Source organism: Ursus americanus, chromosome 22, assembly GCF_024610735.1.
Source record: "Ursus americanus isolate L20-20 chromosome 22, mUrsAme1.1.p, whole genome shotgun sequence".
Lineage (NCBI taxonomy): Eukaryota > Metazoa > Chordata > Mammalia > Carnivora > Ursidae > Ursus > Ursus americanus.
The window spans coordinates 1,251,034-1,268,078 of record NC_142148.1 but is presented as its reverse complement, the minus strand read 5'-3'; the positions used below and the strand labels follow the sequence as shown (position 1 = coordinate 1,268,078).

The 17,045-nt window shown below is 64.4% G+C and overlaps 2 protein-coding genes across 2 annotated transcripts in view; both read left to right on the top strand.

The window, feature by feature from the left end:
* Positions 1-1,638: 1,638 nt before the first annotated feature.
* OGFR (opioid growth factor receptor) lies at positions 1,639-9,692 on the top strand. Its single transcript, XM_045795034.2, has 7 exons — positions 1,639-1,866; positions 4,422-4,490; positions 5,115-5,193; positions 6,073-6,151; positions 7,058-7,124; positions 7,666-7,814; positions 8,423-9,692. The coding sequence occupies exons 1-7, from the start codon at positions 1,693-1,695 to the stop codon at positions 9,366-9,368; spliced, it is 1,563 nt and encodes a 520-aa protein (XP_045650990.1). The 5' UTR covers positions 1,639-1,692; the 3' UTR covers positions 9,369-9,692.
* Positions 9,693-12,806: 3,114 nt separating this feature from the next.
* Positions 12,807-17,045, top strand: part of COL9A3 (collagen type IX alpha 3 chain) — a 17,069-nt gene continuing 12,830 nt past the window's right edge. The window contains exons 1-6 of the mRNA XM_045795435.1: positions 12,807-12,904; positions 13,522-13,590; positions 14,681-14,716; positions 15,278-15,349; positions 15,974-16,027; positions 16,766-16,801. Of these exons, the coding sequence (XP_045651391.1) occupies positions 12,833-12,904; positions 13,522-13,590; positions 14,681-14,716; positions 15,278-15,349; positions 15,974-16,027; positions 16,766-16,801 (339 nt within the window). The 5' untranslated portion in view covers positions 12,807-12,832. The remainder of the gene's footprint in view (positions 12,905-13,521; positions 13,591-14,680; positions 14,717-15,277; positions 15,350-15,973; positions 16,028-16,765; positions 16,802-17,045) is intronic.

Here is a 17,045-nt window from a genome sequence, read left to right as displayed (position 1 = left end):
CCAGCAAGGAGTCGGGACCCACACCAAGAAAGGCCTTCAGTGGTGCCCACAACCAAGATTGGAAGGTTCTGGTGGGCTCTCAGCAGTCACTGGCCACGCAGGCAGCCTGGGCCTGTTAGCTGGCTTGCAGGGCTGGGGGAGGTCAGCATCCCTGGGGGGCCGGCTGGGCTTGACCCCACAAGCCATGCTCATGGCCGGATCCACCCGAAAGCCAGACTCCGGTTTCAGCTAAGCTTTTTGAAGCAATGAAGGGCGGCGGTAGTTAGTTACAGAAGACAGATGTTGCCTGGGGCGGCCACCCCCAACGTTCATTTTGAGGGGTGGGTCACCAGCTTTGCTGGAGCTCCTGTGACCACCCGCGGATGTCAAGGCAGAGACTAAGTAAGGTCCCCGCGGTTTCTAGGAAGTCTGCCGCTGAAGTGATCCTCAGCTGTCTGAAATGTGCCACCGGCAGCCGCCCCCAGCCCTCAGAGAGGCCCCTGGGGTGCTTAACGGGGGTCACTTGTGTTGAACGGCCTCAGGGCGACCCCCAGTCGTTTCTGCGTCCTGCTGTTTGGCCCTTCGTGCGCGCCCTCCCTCCAAGTGCATGCAGCCCCTGTGCTTTCTTGTCCCTGAGAGAAGGTGGCTAAGGGGGCAGAGTTCAGGACTCGCAGCTACACCAGAAAGAGACTCTGGCCTTCTAGAAGCAAACTGCCCAGTTGTGAACCGACTATGGAGGGACACAGGGCTCCCCATCCTACTCCCCCAAGAATGATTTCTGCCTAAGTCTGGGGGGTCATGGAAGTAAACTGCCGTCCAAAGGAGCCTCTGATGAGACTGCAGCCCCAGCCTCCACCTGGAGGGAATATCCTGGGGACATCTTCTGGGGGGGGACACCTTCCAGGGTGTATCCTCCTGGGGGTCAGCCTTATGGAGGGACACCCTCCTGTGGGCCTCCTCCAGGGACATTCTCCAAGGGGGTGGGTAGACTTCCTCCAGGAGGGACATTCCTCTGGGAGGACTTCCTTTAGGAGGACACTCTTTGGGAAAAGGGATATTCTGGAGGAGGGGGCCTTCCAGGGGGTGGGCATCCTCCTGGCAGAGAATCTTCCAGGGGAGGCTTCCTCTGGGGGAATACTGTCCTGGGGGGCATTCTGGGGAGTGATCCTCTGGGATGAGTGTCCTCCACAGACATCCCTGCAGGGGGTTCCTCTAGAGTGGCAATACTCCAGAGGGCATCCTGGGAAGGGCATCTTCCAGGGAGGGGCATTCTCAGGGAGGAGGCCTTCGGGGGAAATTCTCTAGGGGGTGTCTCCAGGGCTGGGTGCTGCCGGGGGCAAGGAGGGGATATTCTGGGAGGGACTCTCCCGGGGTAAGTAAGACACTCTGAATGGACAGCCTCAAGGAGACATCCTACAGGGGGGACATTCTCGCAGGGGGAAGGGATGTTGTGGGGAGGGGGTCCTGGGGGGACATCCGGGTGGGGCGCATCCTGCGGGAGAAATCGCCGCGGGAGGGGCACCCTGGGAGGAATCTTGGCAGCGAAGGGCGCGAGCTTCCTCCGGAGGGACGTTCCCAGAGCGCGGACATCCTCGGGGCGGGCGGTGGCGGCGGCCCCGCCCCGGCCCGCCCCCTGGCCCCGGCCCGCCCCCGCGCTTCCTCCCTCGCTCACTTTCGCTTCCGCCTGAGCGCGGGTCGTACCGCGGCCCGAGCATGGACGACCCGGACTGCGACTCGACCTGGGAGGAGGACGAGGAGGAGGACGGCGAGGGCCCCGGCGCGGGGGGCGACGAGGATGGCGAGGCCGGCGCCCCGGGGGACGCGGACGCGGAGGACGAGGACGAGGACGAGGAGGACGCGCGGGCGGCGCGGCCCGGAGCGCTCCAGGTGCAGCCCCGACGCGCGCTGGGGTCCCCGCGCCCCCGGGCAGGCCTGCCGAGCCGCCGGGAGGTGGGGGTGAGGCCCCGCTCCGGGGAGGCCGCTCCGCCTGGACACCCGGCCTGGGGCCCGGCGCTCCCTGCAGCTGTTGCCCTCTCCCCCGCCCACGGCCTCCTCGTGCCCCCCTCAAGACCCCCGGGCACCCTGAGATCAGCCGGGACCTGCGCCTCCCAGCTCTGGCCCAGCCCGGGGACCTTGCAGGGAGACACAGGGCCGCCCTCAGATCCGCGGCCCCAGAACGCAGTGCTGTGCCGACACTTCCTTAGGGGGATGCCCTGGGCACATTCTTGACTCCTCTCTCTGTCACCTCCCAGCCCCAGGCTCTGTCCTCCGAGGAGATCCCAGGCCTCGGTGCTGCCCCTCCACGCTTCTGCCCGCCTCTCTGCCTCTTGGCGGGGCCTGATTCTGCCCTGCAGCTGCTCGGGGAGCGCCCCGCCCCCACCTTTGCTCCGGGGGTGCAGCACCCACACTCGGGGCCCCGCCTTCCTGGAGGTGGCCTTGGAGGCTCCATTTCTGTGACTTGTCCGAGCCAGGCCTGCACCTGGAGCGCGCTGGGGTGACCCTGCTGGCTGTCATGGGCAGCTGTCACTTGTGTGACTACGGATTACTTGTGACCAGCAGTTACTTTTGTCGCTGCTGGTTACTTGTCATTACCATGGTTACTTTTGTTGCCACCAATTTTCTCCAGTTACCACTGGTTACTTTTGTTACTAGTGTTACTCTTCCTTACCAGGGGCTGGAATTCACCCTGCCCCGGGCAGGCACGGTGGTTCCAGCTGGGGTTCCAGGTGTTACGAAGGACACGGCATGGTAGCTGTCGCTTTTGGGGGATGGTGTATTCACAGCGTGTCTGATTTCCAGGCTGCAGGGACTCTGGGTTGGATTCTCCCCCTAACAGATGAGAGCCCTGGTTTGGGGTTTATCTCTGTGTTGGGAGTGGTCGGTGAGAGGGACCCCGAGGGGCTCCTGGACCTGTCAGGAAGGCCCGAAGCCTGAGCCCATCGATGCTGTTTGGGGCAGGCGTGAGGCTCTTGGGGAAACAGGCTGGGCCGTGGTCAGGGTCACGGGCGTGGAGTGAGAGGGCAGGAGTCTGGCTCTTTTCCTGCGGCAGATGCCTACTTGGATGGAGCGAGAGGACGCTGTCCTTGCCGTGGCTTCAGGGGCGCTACTCCTGAAGCAGTGCTCTGGCACCTCGGCCACCTGTGAGATGCCCACAGTCCTCCGCCGCCTGTAGCTTCTGTCCCTCCACAAGTCCTAACGGCCTCGCTTCCCCTAGCCCCCCCATAGCACTCCCCAGCTGCCCCACACTGACCCCGGCACAGCTCCTTGGTGCTCTGCCCTGGGCTGTGTCGTCTGTGCACCTGCGGGTCTGGCCCTCTTGCGCTGACCTGGGGAGGCACCTGGCTGGACCCAGGGAGGAGGAGAAAGTGAAGCTGGCGGTGGGCGGGGCCAGCTTCTGCTGAGTTTTGGTTTCTCCGCTGGCCCTTGGCTGGTAGGCGAGAACATTACCAGCTTGCCCTGGTCTATAAATTGGGCAGAGAGGCACCCCCCGATCCTCGCTGGAGCTCAGAACCATTTGGAGCATCTGGGGAGTGGGGATGGAGTCAGAGCCAGGGGACACGGTGGTAGGCCTGGCCTCCTGACTCCCCTTCCAGTGTTCTTTTGCTCCTTCCAGGATCCTGGGACCCAGGTATTTCCCTGGCTTGAGCTGTCCCGTCTTGTCATGCCCAGGAGCGTTATCTGCCGGGGCCCTTTCTCCTCCCCAGCTTCTGTGAGACCTCAAGCCCTGCACAGCCTTCCTCATGCCTCCCACGCTATGACAGGATGGGTCAAGCCGCATTTACCTAGCGTCCTAGTTGCCAGTTACCTTCCATCCTTCCCAGGACCCTGGGATGCTTGGCCTGCGGAGAGGGGGGCTGTAGGTGTTGGGGGGCAGCGAGGAGCTTCTGCATCTTGCCGAGAAGGATCCCCCATAGGACGGGAGGCCAGGAGACGCAGAGTCTGGTCCAGGAGCGTTGGGCTTGGGCAGACACAGGACTGGCTCCCTGGGCCTCGGTCATTCATCTCTTTGTCAGACAAGTGTTTGGGGCCCCTCCCAGGGCTGTGGGCTGTGAGGCTGCTGCCTTTGGGGACACAAGCCTGGTGACAACTTAGAGCACAGTGCAAAGAGGAAGCAGTGGAGTAGGTCCCCGGGGGGAAGTCCTAAGCCTGGGGTCCAAGTGGAAGTAACCAGCGAGTATGGGAGTAGGAAGTAAATGTAGAGCTGGGGGGAGGGTGCTGCCCCCCAAGAATGTGCTGGTCAGCCTGGGCGTCCTGAGAGCTGGGGCGGGCAGCAGGGGCCCAGCAGGCGGCGGCCTCGCTCCAATCCCTCCCATCCCCTTTGGTTTTGCTGATAGCTGACCCAGGTCCTTGCTGCCCTTACTGTGATGGGGGCTCACTAGGGGTGGGGCCTGCCTGCCTGTGGGTCTCCCGTGGGGCTCTCATCCCCTCTCCTCTCTTCCCAGGCCAGGATGCTGGGGTCCCGAAACTGGCGAGCCATGCGGGACACACGCAGGTACCGGCACCATTACCCGGTAGGTAGCAGCTGCCGGGGGTGCCCTCCCACCTTGGCAGCCCGGCCGGGTCGGAGTCCTCCCACCCTCCACCCGGAGAAGCCGTCCAGACAGCGTGTCCCGTCAGCCCTGCTCTCAGACCAGGTCCCCTGTCCCGCCTTGATGGCTGCTCCTTCCCCTTATTGCCGGGTGACAGGCACAGCGGGCCGGCTGTCCAAGCTCAGCGCCCTGACCTTTAAAACACGGGGCCAGCATCAGCCAGTAGGCCCATCCACACAAGGTCGCACGTGCGGGGGCCCATGCTGGTGGCATTCCTGTTGCCCTCGTCCTTGCCCTCTGCACCCTGGTCTCAGGCAGCCCCCGGGCTGCCTTGGGGTGGGGTGGGGGGCAGATGATGGGGACCTGCCAGCCCTGGTCCACACTCGCGAGGAGGGGAAGGTGGCGGTCAGAGGGAGTAGCTGTCCTCACCTGCGGGGTGAGGGGCCCAGGCTGGGTACGGGGGTCCTCACAAGCCCTCAGCATCTCAGAGGTTTGTGCGCCCAAGAGCAGACGCCCCCTCCCCCAGGAATGTTCTAGTGTGAGGGGCCCTTGGAAGCAGCCTATTTCTGGAGATGCTCCGACAGGCACCTTTCTCTGGCTCTTCAGGATTTGATAGAACGGGATGGCAACGGGGACATGCCAAACCTGAGTTTCTACAGGAACGAGATCCGGTTCCTGCCCAACGGTGCGCGCTTGCTGGGCTGCCTGCGGCTCTGTCCCGTCCGTCTCCCCTCCACCTGACTGCTTCTGTCCTCTGGACCCGGCTGGTCGGCCCGGGTTTTCAGCTAGCCCCGCGGCACCCCCTTCAGGCCGCTGAGGGGACCCCCCGGGCCCCAACCTGCAGCGTGTTTTCTGTGAAGGGCCAGGCAGGGAATATGGGTGGCTTCGTGGGCACCCCTCCGCTCCCCTGCCTTAGCGGGAAAGCCGCATATGTAAGCGAACAAGGAAGTATCATTGTGACGTTTTCAAATGGTTGGAAAAAACAAGGTGCAGTATTATTTTGTGCAGTGAAAGTTACGTGGACTTCAGTTATCAGTGTCCGTGAGGGGGACCCTGTTGGGACTCACCCGTTCACGCACACTTCGTCTGCGGCTGCCTTCCCCCCACAGCGAGGCACAGGACATGTGGCCGCAAACGCTCACTGTCTGGCCCTTTGCAGAAACAGCAGCCGCCCCCCCGGGACCCAGGCTGTGGGGTGGGTTCTGTTGGAGGCTCTGTTGGAGGTCAGGTTCCAGCCGGCAGGCTGTGGTTTGGAGGGGCTGGTGAGGCCACCTTTCTCCAAAGACAGGTGTGGGTCTGGAACCCCCATGTCCTTCTCCCGAGGGGCTTCTGGGGCCTTCCCACCCAGCAAGCCCAGTGTGGTCTTCTCACCCAGGTCTGCCCTCGGTCGGCGGTGGAGGTCCCATGTCCAGACTGCAAAGAAATCAAGGGCTTTGGTTGGGGGGTTATGGTCACATGAGACGTATACAAGCTTCTGAGCCCCAAGGTCCTCAAGAAAGGAGGGGGAGGGGAGGGGGCGGGCTTCCAGCAGCTCCTCACTGACTTGTCGCCGTGGGGCCCCCAGGCTGTTTCATTGAAGACATTCTTCAGAACTGGAGGGAAGAGTATGACCTCCTGGAAGAGAATCACTCCTACATCCAGTGGTGAGTGGTAGGGCCGGGGGGGCGGGGGGGCTTACAGAGCAGGGGCCCCTATCTCTCCAGATGCTGGCTTTGCGCTCTCTGCTGTCCTGCGTCTGTGGGTTCGGCAGCTGTGCAGGGCCTCTGAGGCTGGGAGCTGAGCGCTGGCGTGGAGGACAGGAAGAGCAGCACGCAGGCTGGCTTGCCTGGGGGGTACCCGGTGCCAAGAGGCCGTGTGGCCCTGCAGAGCCCCTCGGACGCTCAGGGTGGCCGGGTTCTAACTGTAGTCTGAGGTTATCCTTGCCGGCGTGGCTGCCTGGGGACCCTTGACATTCCCCCCAAACACAGTGTGCGTTTGAAGATGGCATGTTGGGGGCCTCTCCTGGGCACAGAGCATTGTGGGGAATAGCTCTGCAGCATTCATGACGAGAAAAAGAACGTAAGAATAAAGAGCCTGGGTGGCTCGGTCGGTTGAGCGTCTGACTCCTGGTTTTGGCTTAGGTCGCGATCTCAGGGTCGTGAGATCGAGCCCCACATCGGGCTCTGTGCTCAGCAGGCAGTCGGCTTGAAGACTCTCTCCCTCTGCCTCTGCCCCTTCCTCTGCACGCTCGTGCTCCCTTCTCTCTCTAAAAATAAATAAATCTTAAAACGAATAAAGAGGAGAGTCTGGAACGCCCTGCTGAGCGCCCGTGCTGAGCCTCCCGTGGCTGCATGTGCCCCTCCCCTGTGCCCTGGTCCAGAACAGCCCCCCTTGACTTTCCTGCCCTCGCCCCCTGCCTCTGACTCGAGACAGCCCACAACACAGGTTCATCCAGCCAGGCCCTCCTGGAGTTGAGGTTTGAACCCCGAGAGGCTGGTGAGCGCGTGCCCCGTGCCTGGGAGCCCGTGTTTGCCGCGGATGGGGGACCCGTGCCGTGTCCTCTCCCACAGGCTCTTCCCTCTGCGCGAACCTGGAGTGAACTGGCACGCCAAGCCCCTCACGCTCCGGGAGGTTGAGGTGAGCGGTACAGGCTGGAAAGCTGTCCCTGCCCTGGGAGCCTCTTCCCTCCAAACGGTCCTTGCCTCTGTCCCCTGGTGCTCCCCACGGGCTTCGAGAGAAATCTGATTTTCTTCGGTAGTTTGCCTCAAGTCGGGGAGCCCAGGGCCAGGGCTGTGAGCAGAGTCATGGTGACCGGGGCTTCTTCACACCTGGTTTGCGCTGGGACAGGACACTTGGAGGGATGCGAGGGTCTGGGGAGCCGAGGAGACTGTGTTTCCTGCCATATGCTCAGCCCTGGGAGCCCCCTGAGCTGTCCCCAGGGGCTGGCAGAATTCCTCTGGGGATTAAAGCAGATGCCTCAGGCCCCAGTGAGACCTCGTAGCAGCTAGAAGAAGAGTTACTTTACGAATTCTTCTCTGGACTCCTGCCCTCTGTCACTTCACCCAGAAGTCTGAGTCCAGGCTGCTAGATGAACCCGGGGCTGAGGGAGGTGTCAGCCAGCCCGATGTGCTGGTGATGGCCCCTGAGCTCTCCACTGGCCTCGGGGGCTGTGTTCCAGGCATTTAAAAGCTCCGAGGAGGTGAGGGAGCGGTTTGTCCAGGCCTACGAGCTCATGCTGGGGTTCTATGGGATCCAGCTGGAGGACCGAGACACCGGGCAGGTGTGCCGAGCCCAGAACTACCAGAAGCGCTTCCAGAACCTCAACTGGTAAGGAGTGGCCCTCACCCCACCCCCAGTGAGGAGGATGGGGGCTGTGCTAGGTTTCAGGCAGGTGTGGGGGAGCACTTTGGGGAGGAGGGACTCCAGGGGTGCTCGAGCAAGTGACTAAGGCTCTAAGCACCCTCTTTGTTTACAGGGTGGGGTGTGAGAACCCAAAGAAAGTCCTACCAGTCAGTCTCACGAGCTGTGCCCCAGCATCCACCTGGGCGTGGGTCAGGCTGCCCACAGCTCAGTCAGCTTTGCAGGCACAGGGCCCCTCACCCTGTTGAGAAGCACTGGGTGGGGAGGAAGCGCAGGGGGTGAATCAGCCCTGCACGTGGGTAACAGGCGCCTGTGCGAGGCCCCGTGCTCTAGAGGGTCCCCTCCAGCTCTCCGCTGGCCCTGCCACGGCTGGGGTCGGGGAGGGGGGGCCACGGGGACGGCACCCTTCTAGAAGATACATCACAGCCTCCTCCCGCACCATCTGGGCCCACAGGCCACTTTCCCCGGGGCTGGGGGTGAGAGGGCGGGGCGGAGGCTGCAGGGGGGCCAGCCGGGAGGAGGAGGGCGGTCGTGCCACCGCCAGCGCCCCCCCCCCCCGCTTGCCCCCGCCGCAGGCACAGCCACAACAACCTCCGCATCACGCGCATCCTCAAGTCCCTGGGCGAGCTGGGCCTGGAGCACTACCAGGCGCCGCTTGCGCGCTTCTTCCTGGAGGAGACGCTGGTGCGCCGGGAGCTGCCGGCCGTGCGCCAGAGCGCGCTGGACTACTTCGTGTTTACCGTGCGCTGCCCGCGCCAGCGCCGCCAGCTGCTGCGCTTCGCCTGGGAGCACTTCCGGCCGCGGCGCAAGTTCGTCTGGGGGCCCCACGACAAGCTGCGCCGGCGGCGGCCGCCCCTGCCCGCCCGCCCCGCGCCGGCCGACGGCGAGGGGAGCCCCGGGGACCCCCTCCTCCAGGCCGGCGCCTCGGGACAGACCTGCGGGCCGGGCGGGGCCGGGGGTCCCCCGCCGCCGCCGGGCGCTCTGGCGAGGGACCAGGGAGGGGAGGCGTGGGGCTGCGGGGAGGAGGAGCGGGAGCCCCCGAGCCCCAAGGAGAGCAAGAAGAGGAAACTGGAGGCCAACCGGCGGGAGCAGGCCCCCGGGGAGCTGGGCGCCCAGAGCGCCTCTGACGTGGAGAAAATCGCTCTGAACCTGGAGGGCTGCGCCCTCAGCCAGGGCAGCCTCGGTGGGGGGTCCCAGGAATTGGGCAGCCAGGCCCCGGGGGAGGCCGAGCCGCCGTGCCCCCAGCCCCCGGGGGCCAAGGTGGCCGAGGAGGTGAGGAAGAGAAGGAAGGTGGACCAGGACCAGGAGGACGGTGCCTTGGTGGGTGGTGATGGTGGGGACGGTGGGACCAAGAGGCCAGCCTCCGCCCCGCACGGTGCTGCCACGGGGTGCCCTGAGGCCAGAGAGGGTGAGAATGGGGTGGAGGAAGCAGAAGGCTGGGCAGGGCTGGAGCAGGCCGTCCCTGGGACCCCAGCCACTGCAAAACCGTGGGTAGATAAGGAAGCTGAGGTGGGGCTGTAGGCCAAACCCAGAAAGCCTTAAGGGAAGCCAGTACCCGTGGGCATCCTGGCCCGGCCACAGGTCTGGGGAGCCCCGTTGCCAGCTGTTCTCAGCACCATGCAGTACTGGCCTCTCTCCCTGGTGGGCACTGCAGTGGCCACCGCAGCTGCTGGAAGGCGGGGGGCTTCAGAATCCTTACCTCCAGCTCACGCCCCGCCTCCCTCCTCTGTGCCCCGCCCCCTGCCCATCTTTGTAAATTGGCCCTAAGGGTCTGGGGGTGGGAGTGGGGGTTCATTTTCTTAGTCTGGTGCGAGGCCTTTTCTGAATAAACTGATTTGACTTTGAGCGTTCGGGCGTGGCCAGGGGCCCTGTGGGTGACCAGGGTCCGGGAAAGGGACTGGTTTCACGAGCGGTGCTGCCCGATGGGCTTCCTCCCCTTGGGTGCGAAGTGGCCTAGCCCCGCTGCAGGACCACCTGGCCAGTGTAAGCACCTGTGGAAACAGCAGACTGCAGTCCCCTGGACACAGGCGTCTGTCCCAGCACCCTGACCACATGGCCTCCTGGGGCCTGTCGAGCTGGGCACTTGGTCCAGTGGCTGCCTTTTGTCACTGGTTTAGGAGTAAGCCTGGGACACGTGCACAGTCCCCTCAGGTGGGCCGAGTGGGAGGAGCCGCGGTTTGGAAGTGCCCTGGGTCTAGACAGGGCCTTTGCCTACCCCGATCTGGGGTGCAGTGTTGTGCCCCAAGGCCGGCTCCCCTGGCCATCCCTGTGGCTCTGTCCCCTTGTCCCTACCCTGGCAGCCACGGCAACCCTCCACACCTCAACCCCCTTGACCCCTCCAACCTGGCATGGGCGGAGTGCACCTCCCTGTCCTCCAGGCACGGTGGGCTCTCAGCTGGGCTTTCCCCCTTGGGCCAGGACCCCCCCCCCACTGTGCACGCGCGCGTGTGTGTACACACACACACTGGAATTTCCGCTCAGCACCAACAGCGCGAGGGCACTGCGGAGGGCTGCCTACTTGCCTTGGGACGAATGAAGTGACGAAGGTCACAGCTCTTGGGGGGGGTGGGAGGGGAGGGGAGGAGCCCACCTCACTCTGAGAGTTCCTGGCTGTGATTTGAGCTCCGTTCTTGGGAAAAGCGTTGATGGTTAGCTCCTGTCCCGGCGGGAGGGGTGGACAGACAGGAAATCATTTTGGGGGAGGGCAAGCCCCTGAGTTAATGTTCCCCAGTGCTGGAGTTGGGGCGGGGTACGTCCTATGCTGCTGACTCTCCACCCCCACCCCCACCCCCCATCTGCTGGAGGGATAGGACCCCCAGTGCCTGAACTCCAGTTTGACTCAGTGATGGGGTTTCTACCACAGAGGGGAAACTAAGGCACCAAGATGAGAGTGGGGCATCCAACACTGAGTCTTCAGCAGGGTCCCGCTGAACCCCTAGTGGTGAGACTCCTCAGTCTAGACCATTACAGAGCACAGGTTCAAAGGAGAAACTTGAACCCCGGAGTGCGAGGGAAATCCCATTGGAGCAACGCTGGGGGAGGGTGCCTGTCCCCAGCAGTGGGGACCTAGGGGACTGGAGGGCAGTGCTGGCCCACCTGATCCCCAGACTTCGGGGAGAGTGATGGTCTGAAACAGGTGGATGGTGCTTTGGTTTTGCCTGGAGGTACCAGGTGTGAGGTCGGCCCTGGCCTCCTCCAGCTCTAGCCGCTGGGGCTGAGCTTCGAGGCAGGGCCGGCTCTGCAGGGGGAGGGGCCGTGTGGAGCCAGGGACATGTTTGCCATGAAGGGTGGAGCCAGTTTCAGGCACCAGGTCACTCCCTTGACCCAGGTGAAGGCCAGCTGGGCTTCCTCTGAGTCTGATCCAGCAGCGGGGGGGGGGGGGGGGGGGGGCGGGCAGGTGGGGTGCTGGGGCCAGGCAGGAAGGACTGAGGGGGGATTGGTGGGGAAGAAGAGTCTTGCTCCCCAGGTGGTGGGCTTGTGGGTGGGGGTGGAATGGCTGGCCTGTCTGTGGATGTCCTGGGATGACTCGAACTCTGCTGGAGGACAAGAGCTTTTGAGCTTGGCCTTTCTGGATAGAATTCACATACACCTTCCCATCTGAGGGAGTGGCCAGGCCAGTCTACCCCGTGGTGAGCTGAGGCTCTCGGCTGAGTCAGTTTGCTTCCCCACTCTACCCCTTTCATGTTGCACCCACTGGTCCCCTGTGAACACACGGCACCACAGAAGTCCTGAGTTCCCGCCGCAGAAATGACGTTCATATCCAGACAGGTCCAAAGGGCATTCGGTCAGTCACAGATCAATTGAACTCTGTATTGCACTCTTTCCCCACCTCTCACAGTTGTACTTGACTAGAGACAGAAAAAAGAAAGAAAGAAAGAAAGAAAGAAAGAAAGAAAGAAAGAAAGAAAGAAAGAAAGAAAGAAAGAAAGAAAGTAAAACGAACCTGTAACAGCATACTGTAAATCCCAAAGCAGCATTTCCCAGGGAATTCTAAACATTCCGATACTGGGCTGTAGGTGGGACTGAGATCCTGCAAATTCAGTGCGCCTGTTGGTGACCTGGATCTGTGAGCGTCCCCTAGGGTGGCCACGGAGGCCTCGCAGGTGCGGCCCCTCACCTTGCTATTCCTATGCCTTCCCAGGGTGAAGCGGGGTTTGCCGAAATCCAGCGACCCTGAGCTGCCCAAGGCTTGTGAGAAGCAGGAACAGCCAACACCAGCCTTAGAGTTCGTGTCCGTCCCCAGCTTTGCTCAGGCCCCGTGGTCATGGTGGTGCTTCCTTCCTCGGCTAGCACCACCACTTCGCGTGCTCTCGGGGTCGGAGCGCCAGAGAAGAGTCTGGCCTTGGCCGGTGCTGGATGACGTGGATGGACCACTCAGGATAGCTGAAGTCTGGGGTAAGGACCCTGGGAATAGGAGGTGTCCAGCCCAGCAGGCACGGCCCTAGACTTCAGCCCGTGGCAGGACAGGGTAGCAGGGACCATGGCTGTAGTGGGCCTGCTCTGGCCCCTGGCACGGGGATGCTACCCCTCTGCGGGGGTCTTCCTGGGCCTTGGGTAGCCTCAGTCCCACTCAGGACTCTGGGGAGGTCCCCCTGTTTCTAGGGCTGGGGCTGCCCCTTCTCCAAAGGAGCCCTTCAATGGGGGATTGTTCCCCTCTCCACACCCAGGTTGAGGAGCAAGCGGAGAAAAGAGCGTCTTTCTTTTTTGCTAAAAGGTGTATGTGTGTAACTCATCAGACTCAGGGTTAATTTTAACTCAGAGGCTGGCCAAAAAACGCCACTGGGTTTCTTTCTTCCCCCCCCCCCACACCGGCCGCTCGGCGGGGAGGCGTGGGGCGGTGCGGAAGCCCCAGGTGGGCCCTGCTGAATGGGGGGCTTGTGCCTCGCCGGCGGGGCGGGAACTGGCGCCCAGCCCACCGCCCGCCCCGCCCGCCGCCCAGAGCCCAGGCCGCCACCGCCGGCGCCACTCAGAGCGCGAGTGCAGCCATGGCCGGAGCCCCCACGCTGGTCCTGCTCCTGCTCGGGCATCTCCTGGCCGCGGCCATGAGCGAGGCACAGGTGAGCGCGGGCTGGAGCGGCGCGCTGGGCTCGCACCGGAGAACAGCGGCAGCCAGGGTGGGAGTCCGGGGCTCTGAGATGGGGCGTCGAACCGCGCGGCCGGGGGACGACCACCCCCCCACCCCCGCCAGCCATCCTGGGCCCGCGAGTGAGCCTGGAACTCGAGGACGCTTGGAGACCCGGCGCAGCCCTGAAGCCCGTGGCCCGTCTCGCCGTGGGGCTGAGTCTGGGCGCCCCACCGAGCCCCTGCAGATGCTGAGACACCTCGTGGATCAGCCCAGGACGTTGCCCTGTCCTCGCCTGGCCGGGTCGGCCGCTGCCTGGGCCGCCGCCACCAGAGAGGCACAATGTCGCCTTTGTTCCCCGAGGCTCCCGTGGAGCCGTGGCACAGCCCCTCCGGGCCCGAGGATGGAGGCAGCAGATACCGCCGGCTCAAGGCTTGGGGGGGGTCTCCAAGGCAGGCTTGGGTCGGGGGGGCCCCAGGAGCCAGGCTCCAGAACTGCTCTGGGCCCAGGAAGAGGGACCACTGTTGGGCTGACCCGAGGCCAACCAGGGGGACCTGCCCCACAGGAGAGGGTGGGAAGGCACGGCTGCATGATGACGTTTCTCCATTTCAGAAAGTGGGACCTCAAGGCCCCCCTGGCCCCCAAGGGCCACCTGGGAAGCCGGGCAAGGATGGCATTGATGTGAGTTGGGAGCGGGAGGGGCCGGGGAGGGTTCGGTGGGGTTTTAGTCCAGCCCCAACTTCCCTGAGCCCCCAGACCTGATGGAGACAAAACCAAGCCCCACTTCCCAGGGCTGGGGCAAAGTGGGGTATAGGATGTGAAAGGGTTCCTGCTCCGGGTTCTCCCCACAGCAGGGGCGGGGGCGCCACACAGTAGCCCTCGGACTGGAACTGTGGGCACTGAAGGGTGTGTCTGCAGGTCCCCAGAGGGGCCCACTGTGGTGGGGGTGCAGGGCCTGTCCCTCTGCGTCTTGGTGGAGGTGGCTACGGGGCTGGAGCCAGCTTTGGAGGGGGCTTGGGAGCTGGCTCTGTCCCAGAGATGGCGTCCTCCGTGGGTGTCCCAGGTCAAGTGTGGCCCAATCCTGCAGCCTGCCTCCCCCCGACTGTCTGGGGCGAGCCCCCAATCCAGCCGCCTCCATGAAAGGCAGGGGCCTGCCAGGCCTCTCGTCACCTCTAATGTACCGCAGGAGCCCCCCTCGACCAGTCCTCAGCCTCTCTCTGAGTCCCGCAGGCCCTGGATGGCCCCGAGTCTCCCACCCACCCCAACCCTGGCCAACCCCAACCCACAGGGTGCTCAGAGACAGCCCTGCAGGGTGGGGGCAGGGAGGGGCAGGACGGCCCAGGGCTGCCCCCCACCACCGGGGCTGGCCCTGGCCCCCCAGGACTCCCAGGCTGACGGGAGTTGAGTCCTTCCTTCTGGGGAGGCTTCCCCTTAAAAACCTGGCCTGCAGGCCTCCGTTAAAGGGTGTCACGGGGGAGCGGGGGTGCCTCCTCGGGCCTCTGCGAGTCTGGGGTCTGCCGCCCTGAATCAGGTGGGGGCAGGAGGCGTCCCAATGCCCACAGCCCACCTCCTGAAGCTTCTCGGGCTGGTGGAGGGCGGGCCCTGCAGGGGCTGAGCCCCAGCTGTCGGCTCCCTGCTCTCCCCAGCTCCCGCCTCTGCACCTGACCCCAGAGGGAAGGTGCCCCCTAGATGTGGGGGTGCTCCCGGGTCATCGCTTGGGGCTGGGCTTTCAGGAGATACTGCTCACATGCGGGTGTCTTCCCCTCTGCAGGGAGAAGTTGGGCCTCCCGGTCTGCCCGGGTCCCCGGTGAGTGTCCAGCTCCAGTGAGGGGAGGGGTGGACCTAGAACAGAGGGGTCATTGACACCCCTTCCCACCACCCCTGGGTTGTCTGCCAGGCAGGAGGACTCCAAGGGCTCAGAGCAGGGGCCTGGCCAGGAATCGGGTGGGAGGGGGTGTGTGAAATTCAGTGTGTCTCCGGGCAGGATCCCGCTTGGAAGCTTTCTTTGTGCCAGGCAGGCCAGGTCCCTCAGTGAGAGGGTCCTGGGGCACGCTGGCGGTCCCACAGAGGGACCCACTGGCCCTTAGCTGGGGCAGCCAAAGCATCAGGTGAGCAAAGCATCCAGGTGAATGTCCTACAGGTGTGATTGAGTAAGGGGGGGCAGCTGGAGAGGGCAGCCTGCTGGGGCCCATGGTGGGGGTCTGCAGGGAGCAGGCAGGGCCGGGCCTCTGGTGGACAGGGGCCAATCTCTAGTTGCTGGGTTGTGCCCCAGCTCGAAAGCCCTTCTCTTATTGGTGAAGGCCACGGTTCTGGGTGGGACCTGCTCTCACGCCTCTGCTCATCCCCCACCCCCACCCCCTTCCTCCAGGGACCAAAAGGGGCCCCAGGGAAACCAGGGAAACCAGGAGAGGCCGGGCTGCCGGGACTGCCTGGCGTGGACGTGAGTGTGCCTGCCCCTCCCCCCTCTCCCTTCTGAGAGCCCCCTCTTCTGAGCCCCTCCACTCCCCTCTGGGCTTGGACCTGTCAGGGTTTGGTCCCTGAAGTCAAGCTTAATTGCTGTCCCCCACTGTGCCTGCTCTGTCCCTAGAGAGTCTCCGGATGTCCCCCAGCAGGGGTCCATTGGCCTTCAGCCCAGACCCTTTAGCGCCTGGCCATGGCGGCTGACAAGGACAGAGCCAGCCCGCAGCCGGGGTGAAAATGCTGCCGGCTCTTGCTTATCTGGAGACAGACGCCCCTTATCTGGGCCCCTCTGAGCCCCAGGTGGGCCAAATGGGTCCTCAGGGCTCCAGGCTGGCCCCACGACCACGGACCACCGACCACTGGGGCTTTGTGGGGGCCAGAGCAGGGCTCTGAGAAGTGCGCTCCCCGGCCTGCTGCACCCACCAGCTCCTCACTCCTCTGGGGCCTTGGGCATTCCAGGTGGATGGCAGGTGGGCTGGAGCGGAAGGAGAACCACGCAAGGCCCTTCTCAGCCTCTGGACCCCTTTCAGTTAGGAAAGTGCCCTCTGTGGGGCCTGTCCTCCCCGTGTGGCCCCTCGAGCCCTCCCTCTGCCTCTCTCCCCAGGGTCTGACAGGGCAGGATGGACCCCCCGGCCCCAAGGGCGCACCTGGAGAGCGGGTCAGTGCTGCCCCACATGCATGGGTTCTGCTGGGGAGGGAGGTCCCCGGCTGGCCGGCCAGGCTGAGCGTTCTCTGTCCACAAGGCTGGCGGTGCTGTTGGGCCCCAAGTCTGTGGGGAGGCGGAGGGGGCAGAAGGGCAGGTGGGCACAGAGCGACCAGTGGCCAGCCCACCGCCTCCCACCTGGCCTCTGGTCATGGTTGTCCTCGGAGTTCAGACCAGGCTGGGGGATGACCGGCCTTCTGCGCCATGTCCTCTTGGGAAGGGGGGCAGCTGCAGACTTTCTGTAAGAACCCCTGGGGGCAGGCGCCTCCAGTGCCAGGACCGTGTCTTCCGGACGCAGGCAGCAGGAGGCCCTGGCAGCCTGGGGTCCCGGGCTCCCTACTGTGGGCTGCGGCCAGAGCTCTCAGGAACCAGAGCCAGGTGTGGGGCCCTTCTGTGGGGCTCAGGGAGCCCTGGTGCCGGGCCTTCCTGCTGGCCTGGCCTGCCTGCCCTGTGCTGCTTTCTGCGTCCACTTCCAACAGCGTCTGGATTTTCCTCGGCAGGATTGTTGGCAAAAGAACTGTCCCGGTCCCCTGGGGCATCCGGGGTCCCCCCCTGGGCCTGTCTTCTGTAAAACGGAGACACACACACACATCCCCCCGCTTCAGAGTCAGGGAGGGAGGGGAACAGGTTTGCTCTCAGAGGCCTGAGAGCCTGGGCCCAGCCCGCTCCTGACACCCCGGTTTCCTTCTTCAGGGAAGTCTGGGACCCCCGGGGCCTCCCGGGCTGGGGGTAAGTATCGCTTACCTGCAGCGGGACTGACCAGGGTGGGGTGCCCTCCGGCAGCTCTGGGAGGGAGTGTCCAGCCCCCTTGTCTGCTGGGCTGGCTCCTGGGCCGTGCCGTCTCTCCCCCGGGGCAGGTCTCCTGCACCCCACACTGCCCCCCGAGGTGCTTCCCTCCTGCGACCCACCTGTCTTAGGAGAAGGGGTGGGGTGGCAGGCAAACCCGTCCCGTCCCCAGCAAGTTCTGACCCGG

Coding starts and splice junctions, on each gene's coding strand:
- OGFR (XM_045795034.2), top strand. CDS start 1,693: ATGGACGACCCGGACTGCGACTCGACCTGGGAGGAGGACGAGGAGGAG. Junction 5,194..6,072: donor GATCCGGTTCCTGCCCAACG/GTGCGCGCTTGC, acceptor TGGGGCCCCCAG/GCTGTTTCATTGAAGACATT. Junction 7,125..7,665: donor TCACGCTCCGGGAGGTTGAG/GTGAGCGGTACA, acceptor GCTGTGTTCCAG/GCATTTAAAAGCTCCGAGGA.